General features: G+C 38.4%; 1 protein-coding gene across 3 annotated transcripts in view; it reads right to left on the bottom strand.

The window, feature by feature from the left end:
- Nucleotides 1-2225: 2225 nt before the first annotated feature.
- LOC124159588 (rho guanine nucleotide exchange factor 39) overlaps nt 2226-11588 on the bottom strand; it is a 48714-nt gene continuing 39351 nt past the window's right edge. For 2 of the 3 annotated variants that reach the window (XM_046535499.1, XM_046535498.1), the window contains 2 exons: nt 3555-3668; nt 2226-3075 (listed from right to left, as the gene is read on the bottom strand). In XM_046535499.1, coding sequence (XP_046391455.1) covers nt 2824-3075; nt 3555-3668 — 366 coding nt within the window. In that variant the 3' untranslated portion in view covers nt 2226-2823. Of the gene's footprint in view, nt 3076-3554; nt 3669-11588 lie in introns of those variants that run through there. The other variant, XM_046535500.1, reaches the window with a different exon arrangement.

Below are 11588 nucleotides of genomic sequence, written 5' to 3'. Positions count from 1 at the left end.
ATCTTGATTTTATGCATGATTCGCTACCTGTCATATTCTTGCATTACATAATTTTCGTACATATTTTGAATTGGTGCGATCAGTGTACATGGAAATGTCTGTATAAACATCACCAGATAAGGACAGAAGGTCCTGAGAAGTCAAATTAGGCGTTGATACCTGTGTTCCTCTGCATGGTCAATGTTCTTTGAGTGCTTTGATATTGTTGAGTTAATTTCTTCAAATTTTTAATTACATTAACGCATGGATTCAGATAGCTTCTTTTGGTTGAGTATGGTGTAGTGGCATTGATTAATGAAGAATAACTCATCTATTTTGTCAAACTTATTCAATTATCAACTACAGAATGCCACCATGTTTCTGGGTTTCACCGCGTGGATTTTCTTTGTGACGACAGTTTCTCCAGTATTCCAACCGGCGTCTTCAGGTCGATGTGGGGATTCAATTTTTGGTGTCTTATATAGCTCAATATGACTTATGTATCTCTCAAGGAGAGACGTGTAGATCAATGAAAGTGCGCATCCAGGAACACAGAAGAGCCACAAGAAATAAGCAATTTCAGCTCTCCGCCATTGCGGAGCATGCATGGAGCGAACCCGGACACCAGATACTGTTTGACGAAGCAACAGTTGTTGCAAAAGAAAATAGATGTTATCACAGGCTAATAAAGGAGGCTATCGAAATATTCAAGACACCGGAAAACATTAATAGAGAAGACGGCTACCCTCTCCACAACTCATGGAAGAGGGTTATACGAGAAGAAAGGAGGTGAACCAATCAGCATCCAGCATGAAGAAATGGCGCCAAAAATGAGCTATATAAGTCATTATTAGTCAATCATCAAGTTTTAGGATACGATGGTATGGAAAATTGGTGGTCAATGCACGATGAAAACAGGGAATTACAAAGGCAACACTGATGTGTAACCGAGCAAGTGGTTGCGACCACTGTCGCAATGTGCGTAGTATAAGGGGACTTAAGAAGCATGGCAACGTACTAGGATAACTATTATTTGATAAATTTGTGGCGGAGTCTATAACAAAAAAGATTTCAAAGGAAGGCACGGTCGATATTATAAAATTGAACATGAATTCCCTTAAGCTAGAACCAACCCAACCCAGAAATGGGACTGGACAACGTGGAAAAGGTAGTCAAAATTCACTCCAAGGCCAACGCCCCAATTGGCTACACAATATAGTAGTTTCATTTCAAAAAAAAAATTAGCAGGTGATAATTCAATGGCATGCAGCATCCTCTGCCTATGCAGCAGGAAACCTAAGATTTTGGCGAGTAATTGTGATTTCCATTAAGGGATTCAAACAGGAATTTAGCTGATTAATGGAATATTTTAATTTCATGGAAACAATTTGGGCATATACTTGATTCAACTAACATCACTTTAAAATATTCTAAGGGGACACACCAGCTTGCAAAAAAAAGATTTCATGCCGTCTCAGCATGTACACTGCTACGATGGATTTCTGACTGATGTATACATTCTTATCTACCAAACGCCACTTCAGCGGCATGCCCATCTGATACTCGCCTTCATCCAACTTCTTATTTTCAAAAGGTAGTTCGCTAATACTCATTCAAGCACAAATTAAAAACACTTATATATCAAAATTCAATTTATTCACTAGATGAGTACTACGACTTGTGTAAAAAATATGCTAAAATAAGCTAAAATATGTACCACTGTCATCTGTCTTTTATGTTTTTATCTCATGTGTTGTTTGTCCACTATATGACGTTTTCTATGTTACATTGTAACCAAACAGAAATAAAATAATAATAATTATTATTATTATTTACCCCCACTCCAGCTGGCTCTAATGTTGATCATATGACTCTTCTAAAATGCTTAAAAAACTTGAAACTCACTACTTATAAAACTTCCCGGGGCAAGATCCATAGTTTGGGCCCCCCAATATTTTTTGTTAGTCGGTGTCCCTGTACATACACAAATGCCCTTTGTAAAAAAACATTCCGCAAATATCCCAAAATGGTTCGCAATGTCCCTGGGACGAAATAGGAATATAGGGGATCAAAATAGGATATTCCAGGAATATCCCATAATGATTTGCAATATCCCTGGGAGGAAATTGGAATATTAATATTCCAATAATATTCCAGGAATATCCTCTGCTGTGTGGGTAAGGGTGGCAAAAAGATATTACTTGAAAATAACACCAGCACTCGATAAGCAAACATGAAAGGCAAAATACTTTACAGTAAAATACTTTAATCCATAGCATATATGTATTCATATTTACAATGGTAAGTTAAAATAATAGGTTCAAATAATCCTCAACTTTAGTTCTTGAGTAAAATTATAAAATTTTGCAATATAAAAGTCAAATAAACAACTTAGCCACATCATTTCTTAAAAACTTTGTTCAGAGAGTCTTATTCTAAAAAAATTGTAGTTACTTCATGCACTTCTTTTCTCCAAGAAAAATACAAGATTATGTAAACCACTTCTTTTAAGTATGCACTACTAACTATTCCTCCTCCACTATAAGCAATCATATACCAAAATTAAAATCATGAATAACTGAAATTGGGATTTGCAAGATTAAAAGTCCCCCTTTCAAATATTATAAACAGACAGTTAAAAAATACTTCTTCTGACATGTGAATTTCATATAAACATTAAAAAAAGTTAACCACCATTTTATATTTAAATCAAACTACTATGCATAAAATTCACAGCAAAATAACACCAGCACTCGATAAGCAACCATGAAAGGCAAAGGCCCAACCATTTGCAAATGAACAGGACTTAATTTAGACTTAGACTTGCTAAGCAGAAAGCAGCATTCATGATGACTCATTGTTGGAGGACAGTCTGCTTATTTGTCTCCGGAGCGAGTGGTTTAGGTTCACGGAGAGTGAGCGCACTGCGCGAGAGCAACGATTACTCCAGCTGTCCCCCCTCACCATATCACCCTCCCTCTCACCCCGACTGCTCCCAACTCGGAAGCATAAACCCTTCCAAGGTCCATCGCCCCTCTCCTCACCTCTCCTGCAAACACTGCACCATGCATCGGACCCAGAGTCACTGTTGGCACACTGGGAAAACCACCACCAAAACGTTCAATCAGTAGGAAACCAAAATAAGAAAAGATGACATTCAAACAATCCTCTAGGCATGTATACTGAAACCTTGCTGCAGCTGCCTTACTGACTGGACTGGTCAAAGCCAGGCCTCTTTTTGTTTCCCCACCTCAAAAGGGAGCCAAAAGGTGCACATCATTTCAACAGCATTAACAAAATTAAGGCTACCTCCACAAGGCTTCTGAATCTGATAAGTTTCAGAGTGCCATCCAGGGGTGGACTAACAGCTAGCAACTCTGCCGGGGGTACCCAAGGGTACCATGCAGAAGGATATTATGTTCCAGAATTTAAGGTGGTTGAACAAGCTGGATCAATAAATTTCTACAAAAATAAGAGCCCTATAACTTTTGGAGTAAACACTGTAGGTATGCTTAACCAAATGAAAGCATTTTCCCGACAGTATAACCTAAATGGTGACAAACCAAATCACTTACTGTGCACATATTTGCTGAGGCCTCTGCTGACCCTCCAGTAAGGTTACTAGGCCTGGAGAGTTCCTGTCTCATTGGAAACAAAATGTCTGGGGACAAGTCTTCACTAAAGCAATCCTGAAAAGCAAATGATTCTTCCTGAGATATGATTGAGGATCACAGCAAATAAATAACGTAAGCCCTAGAATTTTTCATCATGTAGTCTGAATGAGTTTTTCCATGCAGAAAAATTCATTCACACTATTATTACCACCACCCCACACAAAAACAAGCACAGAATACACTTAGTAGTTCTGAAGTGGGCAAGAGCTAATCCTAATTGACTCATATGTTATAATAATAACAAAGATTTTACTATCATTAAGCCTTAATAGCAATAGACAAAGTCAAACTTAACACGTTCAGCACGGAGCACACCAATTGATGTGGTCATGTCCAAGCCGAATGACAGAGCATGTCAATGAACGTACTCTGCCGGTCGGTCAGGGAGCCCTCTTCTCCTCCTCCGTACGTAACTACGTAATAGCCACTTCCGAGACTTCCGATCGTGAGTATGGCCATCAGCAAGCTTCCCTCTTTCTAACCGTGTGCGCCGTTTATAAATAGGAGCATTTGAACGGAAGTTATAGCACGGAAACCTCTCTCTTTTTCGTCCATATTTTTTCTCTTCGCATCAATATATGTTATTATTTTTTATCGATATTTATGAATGAGATACATATTATGAAGTAGTTTCTATGTACTATTTATCTTTTTCATTTTTTTGTGCCAAATTACATAAAATAACATTTTTAAGACTTTAAAATTGCATTGATAATTACATGTTTTTAGCACTTAGTCTAATTACTGTTTATTTTATTTGTAGGATACAAAGAACTATAAAGAGGGATATCTATTCATTCTTAGAGCCCCTTAAGTGTAAATTTTATAATGCTGCCTATGTTAGCATATTAGGATATTTTATTTTTCTACAAAAAAATTCTTTCAGGGAAAGAAAAAAATATTTCGTAGCACCTGGCAAGAGTGGCAGTAAATTTTCATTCTTTGTTTAAATATTTAATTTTTATTTTAACTAGTTGAAGGCCTTCATGTTTACAGTGACGCACGGAAAAGTGGCAAAAAAGTTAATAAATTTAGAAGTAGGTGTTACATCAAAAGAATTATACGTAATGAAGATTTATTATGCATGTCTGTTTACGAAAAATTTGCAAATGTAGTGTTATCTTTATTATGACTTCAGTGTGTGATCCGACTTTCGATATCGTAAATTATTCAGTGGCTATAATATCAACCCATTTTGGTCTATCTACATGCCCGTAGTATCCAGCAAGCCTGAAAGATGTGTGGTATAGATTGCCTATGTCAGGCATTCATTAACCGTCAAACATTATTTAATTGTACTGCTGCATTACTGGTACGTATAGCTAACTATCGATGAAATATAGACGTAATTTTCTTCGATTTAATATTAGGGGTGTAAATCATTTTAGAATTCTTGAAATTCTAAGGATTTTTAATAAACACAAAATTTTTTAGGCTCTCAGCATTTTTTCTTCCAAAAATATATGCACTTTCTCTCTCTCTTCCCTGCAGCAACATCATTTACTTTTCAGAGCAGTTTTCTCTTGAAAAGGAGACCTATATGGTGACAGAGATAGACTAAGGGGACATTTTATCTTCCCTCAATTCAGTGAATGAGGGAAAAACGGATGTGGAGAGCGGTTCTAAGGATGAGGTAGAAGAAAATGTAAGGGACCCATCTAGGAGGGAGACAATAGTTATTGCAAATCTATCTTCGGGCCCTTTTTCTGGGACTATGAACGATAACAAACTATGAAGTATCAAGGCGACAACTCCGCCAGGAACAATCGAAGGGAGGAAGTAATATTTACACGGGTAAGGATAGGGCACTGCCCTTTGACTCATGCCTTTCTCTTTACCGAAGAGAAGCAAGCTCCTGAGTGTGATGAAGGTAGGTGCCCCTTAACTATCCGACCGACATAGCCTTACAGTGTGTGACAAATACCATGACGAGCGGATACGGTCCAATAAAAGGGAGGACCTTGAATCCCTTCTCGGAGACCACCCTACTAATTTGAATAATGTAATTTTATTTCTCAAGGAAATTGGTCTGTATAGTAAAATATAAAAGTTCCTTCCTATTTTATGTAAATAAATTACACATTTATGACCCTTTGAATAAACGATTAGAATCAAATGACTGGGCAGTGGTGCAGAGTAACCTAGCAAACAGCCCTATTCCGCCCCCCCCCCATACCTTACGTCCAACCACAATTTCCCCCTCTCCTCTTCCACCCTCTACACCACAAACATTCCCCTCACTCTCTTCTTCATATATTTCAGCGGTGTCTATTGTTTTTTCATCACTCAACCTTGTTGAAGTGAAGCTTTAACCTCAGTCGCGTTGAGAAGGGAATCTTGGATTCCGAAACCCGTACGCTTCTCCCGTCCAGGTGGCAGTTCCATCGCTCAGTTGCGAGCATATTCTCCCGGAGTATAACCCACGGAGTAAGTGTTGTTTGTGTGATTGTGTGTGTGTTTCTTAACTTGAGCAACCTTAGCGAGGCCCCCCAAATCCTCGCGAAGGTTCCTTCATAGTTAAGCGAGTGATTGTTTCAACGTGAGCAGCCTTAGCGAGGTCCCCCAAATCCCTCGCGAAGGTTTCTACACTGTTGATCGTGTGTTAGTGAAGGGTTTCTGGTTGAGAGGCTGGGGTTGGTCACTGCTGCAAATTTTCCCATTCCAGCATACCACACAGTGTTTTGTTTATACCTGTGACGAGGCCCCTTGTTACGGCCATTGGAGTGTTTCTTTCCCCATTTGACCTTGAGGCCGTAGAGCTCACCTTTTTATCTTGGCTACATTAGCCAATTCACCAGTGATATCTACCATATTCCTGGAAAAGCCAATATTGTCTTGGAGACACACTCGTGCGTAGAGGCTGTGTCACCTACGGTATCTCACGAGGATCTTGCCATTGCCTCTCTCCCTCCAACACCTCATCCCACTACGTCTCTCCCCTCCATGAATTCCAATGACTTGCCTCTACCAGCTATCACCCCACTTGGTAATGTCTCCAATCCAGGAGATAGAGGAGAGAAAACCCGGCGGTACGCAGTTCTCCCCCAACCCCGGCTTGGATGACGGATGCCAGTTTTGCATTGGTGCCAGTCAACAGGGGCGCCTACCGGCAGATTTACACCGATGCAGCTAACTTGAACATCGCCCTATTACCCCTCCACTCCTTAGCAAATTCCCTCCCCTCCACCCTGACACGATTCGGAGGTCACTAGCTCTCTCTTGCTTTGGCGCTGGCGGTGGATAAATGGCTCGGTTGAGATGGGTGATTTCTGCAAAATCATACAGCTTGTACTTAGTTTTTGGTAATGTTTCCTATGAGATCATTAGTTATCATTGTTGTTTTCTGTAATAATTCTGATTTTGAATATTTCTACTTCTAAAAGATATTGATTGAAAATGACTCATAATTTTGTGACAATTGTTTCTTTGAGTGCTGATTATTCTTGTCTGTGGAGTCTTTCCCTATACCAGCTAGTGACAGACGATCGGAGTTCCCGGTGTCTGGGCTTACATTCAGAATCTGGAAGATTTAAAGATGTAATGCCACAAAAGTCTAACGCAGGCACCATGAATAAAAGTGTTGAATAGTATAAAATATATTTTTTGCATTAAAAATTAATGGAAATAATACAAAAAAATACAGAAGTCATTAATATCAAGTGACACAAGAAAAATATGTAAGATTGACAAAAACTTAGCATTTTACATCGAAATCATTTGATAACAGACCCAATAATGACGTTTGTAGCGAAGGACACCCGCCAAAAAAGACACCGCAGGCTACCGGCTAGCGTGCCCATATGGGATCACCGAAAAATAAATTCAAATTCCTTGTCTCATACGAAAGATATCACTATGCTGGCAAAAGAAACCGAAGTTGATAACATTCATAAAGAGGATAAGATTAAATACTTAGCCAAGTATCAAAAATAGAAAGATAAAAAAATCGCATTTACTGAAGACACTTACCATTTTTTCTCCTTTGCCTCGTTGAACAGAGTGAATAAGAATACCTATGATGCCACAGTCAACTGCTGGTATAAATGCTGGCCGTTAACACACAAACCGAATAAATTGATACATTGTAATAATTTTTGGCGAAGACAGCATGCTCTATAATGTTTGGGTCGGAATTTACCGTATATCTCCGAATATAGTCCCCCCTTTTTTTCCAAAAATGGCCGCGGAAAAGTAAGGGGGGGGGGACTATAATGGAGTGTAATCCAATTTAGCATACTAAAGGTGACCATAAAGTAATAAATAACGGCATAATGGCTAATGTTCTCGTAGTCTTTCTATTTGAGTATATTTATGAGGATTATAATCGGAGATATTAGTAAATACTGCCACGTTTTACCGGAAATTAAGACAATTTTTACCACAAATGTTGTACAGATACGATTATTCCGATTCAAATAGCATATCGAATATGCGTTTTCACGGAATCCATCGGGTAGCCGCTAATTTTTCTTGGAAAAGTATTGTTAGAATAATTCAATCGACACTGATCACTTAATGACGCAAAACAGTAAATAATTAAAATGAAAACTAAACACACACTATCATTACATTAATCGAACACTAAAATTGAATCAATAGTATAAGTACCCGTCGCTCATTTAATAACTACACGATTTAAATAATTGCGAAAAATAAACAGATAAAGTGAACCTTTCGTGACGATTTAGCATTTCATTGCGTCCGTAGCTACTATACGTCCGTGCGGTTCGTGTTTACAACCACTGCCTTTACCGCCTTCACAGAACAAGAATGCGCAATAGGTGATGCATTTGTTTCTAAAAAGGCGCAATAATCGACGACTTTAAACCAGAAGCGCCGGCATTACTGCATTTGATCGAAATACAGCGACTCAGCATCGAAAGTGTAATCAATTTATTGAGGAATATCTTCAATTCGTCAGGGTAAATAGGATCGATAAATTACGTCGCATAACGTTTCGCAATTATTTCCGCGATATTTTCTTTATTAAAAATAATTTTACGTTCAACAGTGAGGTGATGGATCAAGTAGAAAGATGAGGATCAATCCTGCCGCAGATTAGAGGCCTCCAAAGACGGAGTTTCGATGCCAATTTAAAAATAGCCGTTGCAGAATACGCCGTAAATCATAGTATTTATAGCGCTAGCAAAGCGCTAATACATCGCGGAAGTCATTTCGGGGGTCTCGATGCGGCAGATTCAAAGAATTAGAGGAAAATATCGTCGAATTTGTGCGCAAATGCAGACCAGAAGCTCTTTGTGTAACTTATGCAATGATTCGCGACGAGGCATTGAAAATTGATATAATTTTTTTTCAGTTTTAATGTTTGTTGGAAAAAGTTTATTTCTTAATTTTATTACTTTGATATTTGTAAATCCTGTAGTTTAATTGTTTTGCTTAGCAGGCATTGATAGCAATATTTTTATAATATTTATAATTTATTTAACACAATTTTATTTAGATTTCCTAAATTCTTCAGGTCACTTGGATTTGTGATGACTTGATGGGTGTGTTACACTGGATCTAAGGAAGTTTCAGGGCCAAATGCAATACTGTTTATGGGCTTTAAGTTAAAGCTTATATATTGACATTGTCTGTAGTCATTTGGAAATCAAAAATATTAATAATTTGTGAAGGTTTAAAAAATACAATAGCCTTGGATACTTGAAAAAAATTCTCATTTCTTCATTACATCTGGTTAAGGAACTATAAATTACTGATACATGCAATGGATCACAACATGTTTTAGGTATAGTTATTTTGTTGTGATGGAAAATATGTGAACAGATGTGTTCTTAATCTTCACAGAAAATAATAGTTTTTATCGAATCTAGAATCTTAACTTGCTAACCACAGAAAAATTGCCTTCCTTTACATTTTAAAATTTTTCCCAAAACTGAGGTCTCAGAATTGGGGGGGGACTATATTCGGGGGGGGGGACTATATTCGGAGATATACGGTATATGAAATTCTTTAGACCACTGCAGCTGTGCCCATATGGGCATGCTAGCCGCTCAAGGGTTAATACAATTATACTAATTCAAGCAAAATTATGCTGTTGTAGTAAAAACTTCTCATTGCTTTTTGGATGCGGTCCAGTATAGGAACTTAAGATTTGTTGATAAATTGATAAATAAAAGTGACGCAACCATGATTAACAAAGTTAAATTATCTCGGAAATGCGTCATATTTGGACTCGTTCCTTTTTAATATTTGGTGCTCATTCCTATTCTTGAAATCATACGGAGGAAAAAAACGTTAACCGCAGAAAGTTATTATTGGTTGCTACAGAAGAGCATGCAAGGAGGGCTACGGAGGGGAGGGAAATGTTAGAGGAGTGGACTGAGAATTGATGGGTGAGGGATAGTGGATTTTGGGAAATGTGGGACGTATTTACTATTATATGGTGCTGAGGTTCTTCCAATGGTAGTTCTATCTCTTGGCAAAGATTCACACTAAGTGCCTGTCATGTTTAGCCTTAAATATCAGTGCTTGTAAAATAGAATTTATGTATCAATGACGTAGAGTGCAAGAATAACATGATTTTAGCGCTTCACTTAATCGTTGCCGAACATGGAAAGCAGCACAGCAGTCAATTCATAACCCTGCATTGCATTTCAAGCATTCTGTTCTTATTCCACTGGTTCAGTTTTCAGTAGCACACCGTCACTGCTGGGGTTGGGATTTTACTAGGTGGTTGTGCCCATCGAACCTAATTTGTCAGGGACACGAGAAAGAAGATAGAACAATGTCAGCTGATACGTTCTTTGTAGCATGGATCAATTACATAAGTATCTATTTCTGCAGCCAATCACCCCATTCCAGTCACACTTTCTCTAGATAATTGTACACGTTTTAGAGATTTTGGAGGATCCTTGTACTTCTCCAGGCACAACTGTACCACTGCCCACTGGAACTCAAGCTGAGATATGCTTTTTCAGGATTTTCACATCAACATCTATGAGTAATGCATCATCGCATCCAGAATCCAAGCAAAAATGGGCCACGACCATTTCTTCATCCTCACACTACCTTTCCAAATTCTTTTTTGCAGGTTTTCACTTTCCTAGGTTTTAGGCAGGTTTCCTGAGTTTTACGAAGTAGCTAACTGAGCTATTGAGGCACCACACTTTGTAGTCTATCCATATTGACCTCCCCACATGAATTGTTAACAGCCATGTCTTCCAAAATAGGATATTATGGATTCATTGAAATTCAAGCTCTGTTTTTCTCTGAAATATCCACTGAATCTTTCTAATGCCATGTCCATAAAAGGGTGCATTTTCCACATTTTATCTGCTTTATCCATAGTGGTGCTATCACAGCAATGAATAAATCTACTAATTTGTAGTCAGTAGAATAGCGCAGGCGAAGAGGGCTTTCTACAAAATGAAGAATCTTCTTACAGCTGAGAATACATACAAGCATGAAAATAAGGAAACAATTCATCAGATGCTACGTATGGAGTATGTTTCTCTATGGAAGCAAGGCTAGGACGTTGACAGCAGCAACAGATAGAGAAGTCAAGAGTGGAAACATTTGAAATATGGTGCTACCGAAGAATGATGAGGATAAAATGGATCGACCGTGTAAGTAAGGAGGAAGTGCCAAGGAGAGTTGGAGAAAAGAGAAGCCTCCTAAAAACCTTAAGCAGAAGACAGGACAACTTAGTTGGCCACATTTTGAGGCACGATGGCCTGATGAAGACTATCGCTGAAGGACAAGTGGAAGGGAAGAAGGGCAAGGGACGGCCCTGAATGAGTTATGTAGGACAAAGGGTTATAAAGGATGTAAAAGAGAAGAAATGTGTCAATATGAAAAGGCTAGCGGATAGGAGAGAGGAATGTAGAGCTGCATCAAACCAATCTTAGGATTGTTGACTTATGATGATGAATTTGTAGAAATCTGTCACGTCTCATTGTGTTATTCACAAGC

The sequence above is a fragment of the Ischnura elegans genome, chromosome 5 (genome assembly GCF_921293095.1).
Source record: "Ischnura elegans chromosome 5, ioIscEleg1.1, whole genome shotgun sequence".
NCBI lineage: Eukaryota > Metazoa > Arthropoda > Insecta > Odonata > Coenagrionidae > Ischnura > Ischnura elegans.
Note: the sequence above shows the minus strand (reverse complement) of the source record. Positions and strands in the feature narration are given on the sequence as shown.